The sequence below is a fragment of the Saccopteryx leptura genome, chromosome 3 (assembly GCF_036850995.1).
Source record: "Saccopteryx leptura isolate mSacLep1 chromosome 3, mSacLep1_pri_phased_curated, whole genome shotgun sequence".
Lineage (NCBI taxonomy): Eukaryota > Metazoa > Chordata > Mammalia > Chiroptera > Emballonuridae > Saccopteryx > Saccopteryx leptura.
The window spans coordinates 112,303,901-112,316,681 of record NC_089505.1 but is presented as its reverse complement, the minus strand read 5'-3'; the positions used below and the strand labels follow the sequence as shown (position 1 = coordinate 112,316,681).

General features: G+C 49.4%; 2 protein-coding genes across 2 annotated transcripts; one reads left to right on the top strand and one right to left on the bottom strand.

Moving 5' to 3' along the window:
* Window positions 1-863: 863 nt before the first annotated feature.
* DNALI1 (dynein axonemal light intermediate chain 1) lies at window positions 864-11,883 on the bottom strand. Its single transcript, XM_066375902.1, has 6 exons — window positions 11,758-11,883; window positions 11,100-11,245; window positions 5,042-5,211; window positions 3,761-3,939; window positions 3,320-3,484; window positions 864-1,337 (listed from the first exon to the last, which is right to left on the bottom strand). Exons 1-6 carry the CDS (start codon window positions 11,836-11,838, stop codon window positions 1,302-1,304), a joined length of 777 nt encoding a protein of 258 aa, XP_066231999.1. The 5' UTR covers window positions 11,839-11,883; the 3' UTR covers window positions 864-1,301.
* On the top strand, window positions 6,903-7,756 carry LOC136397605 (GTP-binding nuclear protein Ran-like). Its single transcript, XM_066372118.1, has one exon. The coding sequence runs from the start codon at window positions 6,935-6,937 to the stop codon at window positions 7,580-7,582; it is 648 nt and encodes a 215-aa protein (XP_066228215.1). The 5' UTR covers window positions 6,903-6,934; the 3' UTR covers window positions 7,583-7,756.
* Window positions 11,884-12,781: the final 898 nt, after the last annotated feature.

The window sequence follows — 12,781 nt, the reverse complement described above, 5'->3', positions numbered from 1 at the left end:
CTTGAGAAGCATTCCAGCTGAGAGGGAATGCTAGTACCTTCTTAGGTATGTTACTAATGAAATTTGAATGGTGAAGTCTCTCAACTGCTGCCCTAGCCCTGGCCTGTCCTGAATTAAAGACTGACGTCGCCCATGGAGTCTTCTGGGTCTACAAAACCAGAGGGGTCCTGAGCCTCCAAACTTTGGCTTAACTTTGGAAGAATAGTAAAATGCAGTTCCCTGCAGGCCATAGCCTGGTCATTAATAGTTAGACTGCATGCAAGGTTTGGGCACCTCTTCCATTGTTAATTAAACATAGCTAGTTAGAGGGCTGTGCGGCCAGGGTTTGACTTTCTGCAGAAAAAGGTGAACAAATTGGTGTTGGGGAAGAGCTGCAGTGCAGGCAGCTCACAGTGGACACCAGGACTTGTGGTCCGTTCCAGGAAACATTTGCTTTCTTAAAAGCCATGGGTTTGACTGCCATTGCTTCCTCACCTAGGCAGCCTGAGAGGGGAGGAAGAGGTCCAGCTGACTTGGCAGGCAGGGATCAGATGATACAGTACAAACCCCATACTCCAAAATGAGTTACTAGAACTATTGAAGCAGGGATGGTGAGAGGACATCAAAAAAGGGAAAGATTGGGCCTGACCAGGTGATGACACTGGATAGAGCATTGGACTGGGATGCAGAGGACCCAGGTTCAAAACCCCGAGGTCACCAGCTTGACTGCGGGCTCATCTGGTTTGAGCAAAAGGTCACTCGGTCCGCTTTAGCCTCGTCAAGGCACATATGAGAAAGCAATCAGTGAGCAACTGAGGTGCCGCAATGAAGAATTGATACTTATCTCCCTTCCTGTCTGTCCCTATCTGTCCTTCTGTCTCTGTCACACACACACACACAAAAGAGAAAGATTGAGGCCAGAGGAGCCCAAAATCAGATATAAGGTGAAATGTGGACTAGAAATGGGACAGAAGCAGCTTCATTAAGCCAGAAATAACATGTTTGTATGGCGTGATGAGGAGGCAGTTGCTTCACCTGAGGGATCCAACAGGAAGGGGTGGAGTCTAAGTCTTACTGTTTGAATTGGCAAACCCCAAGGCTGGCCATACACTGAGACTGACCTACACCACCTTCCATTGTCCAACCAGGAGCCTGACTGCCAGGCTTAGGTGTTCCGTGACACTGGGCCAATGGTGTGACTTCTGACAAATATGTAGGTGGTGATCAGGGGAGGGTATGGCTTGTTCATTGAGAAAACTAGCTTTTTATTACAAAGGGCTTATGATGGGGTAGTCTTGCTTGTGAGACCCAGATGGAAATTATCACTTCTTTGGTGCGATAATGCCTTCCAGTTGGGCCTGAAAAACAAAAACAAACTCCATTAGTACTTGAAACTTGCAGCCTAACAAATAGCTGAGAGGTGATAAAAGCCTCTGGGAAGGGTAATTCCAAGGCTTGCCACTCCAAGATTTTTTTCCCTCTTCATTCCCAACTCCATATTTTCTAGATTAGCTGGTTTCTGGCTTGGCGTACAGTCTGGCTACATTAGGAGAAACCAGAGCTGTTCTGGTTTCCATACAATAATGGCTTGGTGCATAATATAAAGCATTGGAAAGGAAATTGAATAAAAGTTGTTGAAATAGTGGTTTTTCATGGCTCAGACTTCAGGCCTAAATATGTCTGCTAAATTAAACTTTGGGATCCTTGGAGCTCTGTGCTGGGACACAAGGTTTGGGAAACAGCAAATTTTCAGCCACTGAGACAACTTGACACCCAATTAGAGAAAATTGCTACCAGTGAGCAGGGAGCTGTCCATCTTGTATGTAAAGCCAAAGACACTTGAGAGTTATTTCCTGTGCTCCTCCCACAGCCAGTGACAATTTATTATCACGGTGTGTGGACAGATCTTTTAAGTAGGTCTATCCTGGGGACTGCAAACACTGCTTTATTTGCAGTGCAGTTTTGAGCCAATAATAATAACTCACTTCTAAAGAGTCCTTCACCCTGGGGATTACAAGGTTGCTTATAAATGTTAGAAAGATGCCAAGGTATTCTGCTTTGCTCTTGCTGCCAAATACTATCGGGGGAACTGAGGAACTTGGGCATATGATAAAGGAATATGGCAGATAAGAGAGACAGCTTCAGAGGCTGCTAAGTAAACAGATGCACATCTGATAGTGAACATTTCTAGCTTTTCTTTGTTTTTGTTAAAGTCAGCAACAAGAGGGCTCACTTTGGCAGCACATATGCTAAACTCAGCAAGGAAATCTGTGTCAGCCTGCACTGGCTGTCAGTAGAAGCCACTCTTTATCTCAAATGCCTGTCTTTCTTGGTTCGTAATGCCAACAAGCCTACCAATCACAAGAATGTAAGCCTTCTATGAGACGAAGGAGGAGAAGGAGAAAAATTCAGGGCCCCTCTGGCCAGGGCCATGGGAGACAGCCACTACATGTCAAGAGGACATGTATCTACAGCAGTGGTCCTCAAACTTGAGCAAGCATCCAAATCACCTGGAGACCTTGTGAGAACAGATTGTGGGACCCCAACCCCAAGGTTTCTGATTCAGTAGATGAGTGGGCCCAATCGTCTGTATTCCTAAAAGTTGCCAGATGCTGGTCTGGAACCCAACCTGTGAGGACCTTTGGCCCAGACAGCTTGGAGTTTCAGAGGCCTGGCCCTGTCCAGCCCTTCTTTTCCCCAGCCCCCTCCCTCCTTCCCTTCCCACGGGCTCAGCTGGATAAAAGTAAACGCCTGCAAGAGGGCTTGGAGGGAACACACCTACAGCCCAGTTCCTTTGACCTCAGCTGGGGAAGGCTCCTGGTTTGAAGTGGTTCTTTCCTCTTAGAGGGCCTTCCCTGCCTGCTCCAAAGGCAGCACCTGGCAGGGGGCTGACGAGTGGGAGAGCACTCCCACGAAAACTGGCGGAAGAGCTCTGGCCACTCCAGGAAGGCTCCAGATTGCTGGCCACCGTGGGAATGAAGTTTTTTGCCATATCCACCTCTCCCGAGGGTGGGAAACTTTCAACTTTTCCAAGGTGGCAAAATCTCCATTGGAGAGCCAGGCTGAGCTGTCATGGGGGTTCAGGGCTGCAAGTACAGCCTCCTCCAGAAGCAGATGGATGGAGAATCTGGGTAATGAACCCTCATCTCGCCCCTCACTCCAAAAGGTCAGCTTCCTTTACTCCTGGGAAGTGCACGTGGACAAGTATTTGAAGTCATCTGTAGGAAAAGGAGCTGAAGGACGGGCCTGTGTGGCTGGGAGCGCCGGTGGGCGGGATCGCGGTGGGCGGACTCCACCCCCTTCCCTTCTCCTCCTCCTCCCCGACCTGTGCCGCGATTACCTTCAGCTGCTGATTCGTGCGCTTTAGGAACTGAATCTCTTCGTTGTGCTTCTTCTCCTCCACCTGTCTCCTCTCGTTCTCCCGCTTCTCCGTGGCCTCACATTTTGCCTTCTGCTCGTTCACTTGCTTCTCCAAGTCTCTCTTTTCCGTTTCCAATTCTGAAATCTAAGGACAAAACCCCCCGTCATTCTGGGACGTTGCCGGATGGACGGAGAGCCTGAGTCGGGTGGAAGGGGCCTGGAATACAGCTGTCCAACCCAAGACATTGCCAGAGTCTGTACTGCCACCCAGTGGAAGGTCAGAGAGGAGACAGCTCTGCCATGACAGCTGGCCCTTACACTGAACCAAGGGTCCTCACTGAAGTGATGGAGAGCACCCTAGGAGGCTAGAATGAGACAGAGGAGTCACAGAGGACCAAAGGCTTGTGTGAACCCCACTCACTTTCCTCTCCATGTCTGACTTCCCCTGCTCAGCCTGCAGCGCCTTCCTCATGCCAAACGCCACGCTGCTCTCATACAAGGTCTGGTAGGCAGAGATGGTCATGCGGATCTCGTCCCGGACTCGCAGCAGCAGCAGTCCCCTCTCCGCACAGTTGATGGTGACCTCACGAATCAGCTCATCTTCCAATGCACACAGACAGCGAGGTCAGAGAAGGCAGGCAGGAGGGGAGAATGCAACACGTCTACTGCAAACCACACTTCCTACTGGGACGGGTACTAGGGTGTGTCCTTCACACTTGGGAGACAGATCTCAGGGAGGGGCCTTCAGTGGTCCCAGGCACCTTGCCATGCAGCCGCTGCTCTAAACTGGGCACTTGGGAGTATAGGTAGCTGGCGAGCCCAGGGCAGAGGGAGACAGGAGCTCCAGGTTTGTTTCCAGCATGAGGCCCTCATCTTCCATCCTCAGCCAAGAACTGGGCACTATATTCACAGAAATCTGACTTTTCAGTTTGAAGGTTGTGGCTGCGTTAAAGCAGTTGGGAAATCCTATGTGCCCCCCTGGCTGGACTGATTTGGGGTGGAAACAGCACAGTCTGGAGAGCTTGCTCACCCACCTCCTCCATAAATACTGACCTGAAGGGCAAAGTGTAATCACACTCAGACCGCAGGGAGCCAGCTAGCTCTTGCAGCTGCCTCAGGATTTAGAGGCCGTTTGCTTGTTACAAGTCTACTTGGGCCAGTGACATTGGGCTGGAGGACAGCTACTTTACACTGGCACTTGGGGAGGGAAAGCTTAAATCCCCATGTCTGTCAGTTAACAAATTTACCAATGTCACCCCAATAAATTTAATTTAAAAAATTTAAAAAGCAAGCAAACAAATTATGCTGAAATGTTTTCTGGACCAAGGGCCGAATGCTGGGTGGATATAAATATAGAACATTCATTTTTCTGATTAAAAAATTAACACACGCTTATTAAAGAAACCTTTAAAAAATATTTAAAATGGAAGTTCTCATTTACTCCAAACATCTGCTAAGAGGTGAGGAACCAGGTGGTCAGGCTGGCTGGCATGTGGGTGGACTGGTGGGATAGGCACAGTAGGGAGGGCCAAGAGGGTGCATTAGCAGATCCCAGGGAGACAGGTAGGTGGAGAGATCCCAGGATGGGGGGGCTTCAGCTCAGGGATACTCAGCGCTTGGGGCTGTGCTGGAGGGGAAGGGGAAGGGGAAGGGAAAGAGGCAGCAGAGCAGTGTTCCCTCCCCTCAGCCCCAAGTCACTCACCGAAACACTGAGAGTAGAGCTCCCTGCGAACAGGGCAGATGCCAGTCTCCCTGGCCTGCCGCTGCTGCAGCTTCAGGTCCAGCTGCTCCTGGAGGTGCACCACGTCCATCCTGGTGCTGGGGGTGCTGGACACCTGCTGGATCCATAGCTGCGTGTCTTCAACCCACTCCCTGCGGCACAGACACAGACAGGCTGAGTGAAACCCATTACCAGAGAAGGGCCTCAGGACAAGAGCAGAGATGGCCCTTTGAGATCTCTGCCTGAACAGGAGCAAGGGGCAACTGTGTCACCGACCCACCAGAATCCTCTACCCCTCCCTCTTCTTTAGGAAGTGTGCAGCCCCAAAGCCACACCCACTAAGCTATCTTCACAAGGCATCTACCATGTGTCTGGGCAATCTCTACTCTGGCCCTCTGTGAAATCATCACCCATGTTCCAGATCTTACCCTTTTTTTTTTTTTTTTTTTTGTATTTTTCTGAAGTTGGAAATGGGGAGGCAGTCAGACAGACTCCCACATGCGCCTGACTGGGATCTACCCGGCATGCCCACCAGGGGGCGATGCTCTGCCCATCCGGGGCGTCGCTCTGTTGCAACCAGAGCCATTCTAGCACCTGAGGCAGAGGCCAAGGAGCCATCCTCAGTGCCCAGGCCAACTTTGCTCCAATGGAGCCTTGGCTGTGGGAGGGGAAGAGAGAGACAGAGAGGAAGGAGGGGGGGGGTGGAGAAGCAGATGGGCGCTTCTCCTGTGTGCCCTGGCCGGGAATCGAACCTGGGACTCCCGCACGTCAGGCCGATGCTCTACCACTGAGCCAACCAGCCAGGGCCAGATCTTACCCTCTTAATGTTGAGGACAAGTTTATGGTTGTTGCTTGATATGAACAGAAGGCCTAGTAGGAACTTCCCACTGACTTGGGGTTGGGAGACACAGGGCACCATAAACCTTGTGCCAGTTGGAAAGAATGAATGGCCCTGGGCCAGTTGGCTAGAGCACTGTCCCAATGCGCCAAAGTTGCGGGTTTGATTCCCAGTCAGGACACATACCAGAATCAAAAACAAAAGAAAAGAGGCAAATGTGTGTATTGGGGGATGGGGAAGTTCTTGAAGGCATGTAGCACCTCATAGCAAACCTTGTGTCTGAGGCATGGCCAGGTTCTAGAACCACAAGAAGGGACCCTAAGGGCAGAATCACCATGGGGTAGAATGCATTCCCTTACATACATTGGTGTGAGGGAATCTACAGAAAAATCAAACCCCCTCCTTCTTTGACTTCCTTCTCAGAGGAAATTGAAGTCTCTCTTCATCATAGCCTTAAAAATTGTGCTGTCGCCTGATCTGTGGTGGCGCAGTGGATAAAGCGTCAACCTGGAAATGCTGAGGTTGCCGGTTCAAAACCCTGGGCTTGCCTGGTCAAGGCACATATGGGAGTTGATGCTTCCTGCTTCTCCCCCCCTCCCCTCTATAATGAATAAATAAAATCTTAAAAAAAAAAACCTGTGCTGTCAACTAATTACATAAAAATAGTCAAAAAGTCATGTCAGACAGTGATAAATGTGGCCGCAGAAGAGGTGACCATTTGCTTCTCTACTCCTCCCCCCCTCCCCCCCCCCCCACGCGTGCTGTCTCTCTCTCTCTATCTTGATTGGTTTGAGCGCATCAGCCCTGGGTGTTGAGGATGGCTCCATGGAGCCTTTGCCTTAGGCACTGAAAATGGCTTGGTTGTGAGCATGTCCCCAGATGGGCAGAGCATTGGCCCCAGATGGGGGTTGGCAGGTGAATCTCGGTTGGGGCACATGTGGGAGTCTGTCTCTCTGCCTCCCCTCCTCTCACTTGGAAAAGAAGGGAAAAAAAAAAAGGAGACGGGGTCCGGAGACGCTTCTGGAAGCCACATCGCCATGGCCGCCCAAGGAGAGCCCCAGGTCCAGTTCAAACTCGTTTTGGTGGGTGACGGTGGGACTGGGAAGATGACCTTCGTGAAACGCCACCTGACCAGGGAGTTCGAGAAGTATGTCACCACCCTGGGCATAGAGGTCCATCCCCTTGTGTTCCACACCAACAGAGGGCCCACCAAGTTCAACGTGTGGGACACGGCGGGCCAGGAGAAGTTCGGCGGGCTGAGGGACGGCCACTACATCGAAGCCCAGTGTGCCATTATAATGTTTGATGTAACTTCAAGAGTTACTTACAAGAATGTGCCTAACTGGCATAGAGATCTGGTGCGAGTGTGTGAAAACATCCCCATCATGTTGTGTGGCAACAAAGTGGACCTTAAGGACAGGAAAGTTAAGGCCAAATCAATCGTTTTCCACCGAAAGAAGAATCTTCAGTACTATGACATTTCTGCCAAAAGTAACTACAACTTTGAAAAGCCCTTCCTCTGGCTTGCTAGAAAACTAATCGGAGACCCTAACTTGGAGTTTGTCACCATGCCTGCCCTCGCCCCTCCAGAGGTTGTCATGGACCCAGCCTTGGCAGCGCAGTACGAGCACGATCTAGAGGTTGCTCAAACCACCGCTCTCCCGGACGAGGATGACGACCTGTGAGCAGGGAAGCTGGAGCCCAGCGTCAGAAGTCTAGTTTTATAGGCAACTGTCCTGTGATGTCAGTGGTGCAGCGTGTTTGCCACTTTATTATCTAGCTAAGCAGAACCTGTGCTTGATCTTGGGATGCTGAGAGATGAATGGGCTTCAGAGTGAATGTGGCAGTTAAAAAATACCTTTGTTGCCCTGGCCGGTTGGCTCAGCGGTAGAGCGTCGGCCTGGCATGCGGGGGACCGGGGTTCGATTCCCGGCCAGGGCACATAGGAGAAGCGCCCATTTGCTTCTCCACCTCCCCCTTCCTCTCTGTCTCTCTCTTCCCCTCCCGCAGCCAAGGCTCCATTGGAGCAAAGATGGCCCAGGCGCTGGGGATGGCTCCTTGGCCTCTGCCCCAGGCGCTAGAGTGGCTCTGGTCGTGGCAGAGCATCGCCCCCTGGTGGGCAGAGCTTCGCCCCTGGTGGGCGTGCTGGGTGGATCCCGCGCATGCGGGAGTCTGTCTGACTGTCTCTCCCCGTTTCCAGCTTCAGAAAAATACACAAAAAAAATACCTTTGTTTTCTGGACCTACATCAGGGGTCCCCAAACTTTTTACACAGGGAGCCAGTTCACTGTTCCTCAGACCGTTGGAGGGCCAGACTATAAAAAAACTATGAACAAATCCCTATGCACACTGCACATATCTTATTTTAAAGTAAAAAAACAAAACGGAAACAAATACAATATTTAAAATAAAGAACAAGTAAATTTAAATCGACAAACTGACTAGTATTTCAATGGGAACTATGGGCCTGCTTTTGGCTAATGAGATGGTCAATGTCGGTTGCATATTTGTCACTGCTAGCCGTAACAAGTGATATGACGTGCTTCCGGAGCTGTGACGCATACGTCCCGCGTCACCAGTAGTACTGTACGTGAGCAACGCCGTGCTTTGTGGTGCCGCCATATACAGTACTCCAGGAGCACAGGATGCATCCTGTGCTCCTCTCACTGACCACCAATGAAAGAGGTGCCCCTTCTGGAAGTGTGGTGGGGGCCGGATAAATGGACTCAGGGGGCCGCATGTGGCCCGCGGGCCGTAGTTTGGGGACCCCTGACCTACATATTTAGTTGTTTGGAGCACAGTTGTTTCCTTATTGAGTTGAGTTTCAACCATAAGACTGCTGCAGTAGCATCACAACATTCCGTGGTCAAACCTTGTTTGTTAATGTCATTCCCATTCCTTTTGTTTAGAATCAGAATAAAGTTGTATTTCAAGTAAAAAAAAAAAGAAGAAGAAGAAAGAAGCAAGGTGAGGGGATCATGAAGGGAAAAGGCGCACTTTTATTATTTATTTATTTATTTATTTTTACAGAGACAGAGAGAGAGTCAGAGAGAGGGATAGACAGGGACAGACAGGAACGAAGAGATGAGAAGCATCAGTCATTAGTTTCTTGTTGTGCATTGCGACACCTTAGTTGTTCATTGATTGCTTTCTCATATGTGCCTTGACCATGGGCCTTCAGCAGACCGAGTGACCCTTGCTTAAGCCAGCAACCTTGGGTCCAAGCTGGTGAGCTGTGCTCAAACCAAATGAGCCCGCGCTCAAGCTGGCGACCTCGGGGTCTTGAACCTGGGTCCTCGGCATCCCAGTCCAATGCTCTATCCTCTGCGCCACCGTCTGGTCAGGCAAAAGGTGCACTTTTATAAGGATTCTCAAGGAAGGCCTCCTCAAGCAAATGGCATTTGAGCAAGACGTGAGTGAAGAAAGAAAGGGTTGCCCTGGCCGGTTGGCTCAGTGGTAGAGCGTCAGCCTGGCATGCGGGAGTCCTGGGTTTGATTCCCGGCCAGGGCACACAGGAGAAGTGCCCATCTGCTTCTCCACCCCTCTCCCTCTCCTTCCTCTCTGTCTCTCTCTTCCCCTCCCGTAGCCAAGGCTCCATTGGAGCAAAGCTGGCCCAGGCGCTGAGGATGGCTCTTTGGCCTCTGCCCCAGGTGCTAGAATGGCTCTGGTTGCAACAGAGCGACGCCCCGGATGGGCAAAGCATCACCCCCTGGTGGGCATGCTGGGTGGATCCCGGTCGGGCGCATGTGGGAGTCTGTCTGACTGCCTCACCATTTCCAGCTTCAGAAAAATACAAAAAGGAAAAAAAAAAAAGAATAAAATAATTTGTTTGTAAATTATGGTCAAATGAGAGATATAGTGAAAGAGAAAAGAAGAAAACAAAAAAATAAAAAAATGAAAACAAAAAAGAAAGGAAGGGAACCAGGCAGATATCAGAGGAAGAATATCCTTGGCAGTAAGAACAGGAGTTGAGGAAGAGTGAAGCATTTCAGAAACAGCAAGCAGAGGCCCCTGTGGCATTAGCACGGTGAACAAGAAAGAGAATAATAGCAGATAAGTTCATGGGTATATCAGGGTCAGATCATGCCAGGTCTTCCAAGTCACTGTGAGGACTTTGGATTTTAGTCTGAATAAGATGGGATGCCATCAGAGTTTCTGGCAGAAGCCTGGCATGATCTGACTTATAGTTTTGGGACTGTGTGGAGAATAAATTGTAAGGGTAAAGAGTGGAAGCCAGGTTTTCAGATGGGAGGTCACTGGAGTAGTATAGGTGACTAGAAACAAGATGATGGAAGCAGAGGTGGTGAAAAGTGATCATATTTGGGTTATAATTTGAAGGTGATACCTAAAGAAACTGATGAAGGATAAAACTTGTGATGTGAAAGACCAAAAGGGATGAGAGGTGGCCTGAGCCCCTAGTAAAAAGAGAAGACTGTGGATGAGCAGGTTCAGGGAAGGAAAAAATTGTTAGTTTGGATGTGTTGAGTTCGAGATGTCTATTAGCATCTTCATGGCGTAATGAGGAAGTAGAATATATGTGTCTGGAGTTTAGGGGAGAGGACAGGGCTCGAAATACACCTTTGGGAGCCATCAGCATTATAGATGGTATTTGAGCACTCTGGAAATGAGGGCAGATAGAAAAAAAGGAAGATTCACCTTCCCAGGATCAAGCCATCTGCAAGCTCCACAAGCTCTGAGACCCTGGAAGGAAATCCCAGCCAGGAACAGACAGCATGCCTTCTTCCAAATTCCCAAGTTCTGGGATGCAAAAGTCTGGACCTTTTCTAGCCCAGGGGTCCCCAAACTTTTTACACAGGGGGCCAGTTCACTGTCCCTCAGACCGTTGGAGGGCCGGACTATAAAAAAACTATGAACAAATCCCTATGCACACTGCACATATCTATTTTAAAGTAAAAAAACAAAATGGGAACAAATACAATATTTAAAATAAAAAACAAGTAAATTTAAATCAAGAAACTGATCAGTATTTCAATGGGAACTATGGGCCTGCTTTTGACTAATGAAATGGTCAATGTGCTCCTTTCATTGACCACCAATGAAAGAGGTGCCCCTTCCGGAAGTGCAGCGGGGGCCGGATAAATGGCCTCAGGGGGCCACATGTGGCCCGCGGGCCGTAGTTTGGGGACCCCTGTTCTAGCCACTGCTCCCATTTGTATTTGTTTGTTTGTTTGTTTTGTTTTACCTTGGGGGCAGTATGGCATTCAAGATTTCCTCTGCCTGCTTTGTAGGATCTGTGACACAGGAAGTTGAGGGGATCTTGGTCTTTGGTGGCGGTGGGACTGGACCTGAGGGTCCAGGTTGCTGGAGGCTGACTTTCAATGGTCGAGCCTGAGATGAAGGGACAAATTAGGGCAGGAGGTGATTCAGACACTAAGCTTCACACATCCTGACCCGTGCTCAAAATCTCCTGCTCACTCCTCCCCTATTCCCAGCTCATTTTCCACATCTGTCTTCTCAGCAGAAGTTATGTCTCAGAGCTAAAAGAGGCCATGAAGAGTCTCTGGTCCCATCCCAATCCCATGCTTGTATATCCCTGAACCGATGTTTCAGGCTTGGGTGCTCAGACTCTGCTTTCCCTACCAGATCTATTCTTAGACCCAACTACTGTGAAAAATGGTAAGCCCCATTGATCTCCCTCTGACTTCCTTCTCCATCCTAAATCCGCCCTCAGGAGTCGTCCAACATCTGGACTTCTGGCACCGCTCTCCCACTCTCCTTTCCCCATCCTAATTTTTTTTACTTCCAGTTAATTCAGCCTCCATCCCTTGAGACTCCGGATTGCATCTGTCTTTACCTATCGGAGCTTCCATGATCCCCCGCCCCCTGAGAACCATCCTTACTTTGGGGCTCCGTTTCTCCGTGTTCCGGCTCACCAGCACCGGGGTGTCATACTTCAGCAGAGAGTCTGCGGGGGGAATCATGGCGACCGCGAGTAGCTCAGCAGCTGACCTTAGGCAAGATCTTGTTTACCGTCACCATGGAAACCTATCCTCCCTGTCTCAGGGTCTGGGCGGGGCTTCGAAGTTGGGCGGGGCCAGCGGCGCTGGAGTTTCTGTTTAAGCTGCCTTCCGGGAAAGTTTTTCCTGCTCAGTTTATAAAACTTTCTGCTCACCGGGCCGTTCCTGTACTCTCAGAAGCAGGGAAAACAGTGGTTCGAATCCCTGCGCTGCGCCTAGCTCGCAATTTGAATGAGATGGCAGATCACTTTCTCTGACCCCTGATTTTGTCATCTGCAAAGTGGGAGTCATAGAGGAAAACATCTGTAGCTACCAGATTTTAAAAATCATTTGTTTTTAATTAAGTGGAAAAATGACAACATAAAACGTTCAAAGAGGGGAAATTCTAATTATTTGCCCACGATATGCCATCTATGATTGCATTTTCTTCCTTCTTTTCTTAGTATTTCCAAACATAAACGCAATTTTGTATCCTGCTTCTTTCGTTTAACATTTTTGTCACATAGAGTTTGTACATTGCAAACGGTGATATAACATCCAAAAATTGGCTAAACAATTTCCAACTGATGGCCTAGAGCAGGGGTCCCCAAACTACGGCCCGCGGGCCACATGCGGCCCCCTGAGGCCATTTATCCGGCCCCCCGCTGCACTTCCGGAAGGGGCACTCATTGGTGGTCAATGAAAGGAGCACATTGACCATCTCATTAGCCAAAAGCAGGCCCATAGTTCCCATTGAAATACTGATCAGTTTCTTGATTTAAATTTACTTTTTATTTTAAATATTGTATTTGTTTCCGTTTTGTTTTTTTACTTTAAAATAAGGTATGTGCAGTGTGCATAGGGATTTGTTCATAGTTTTTTTTATAGTCCGGCCCTCCAACGGTCTGAGGGACAGTGAACTGGCCCC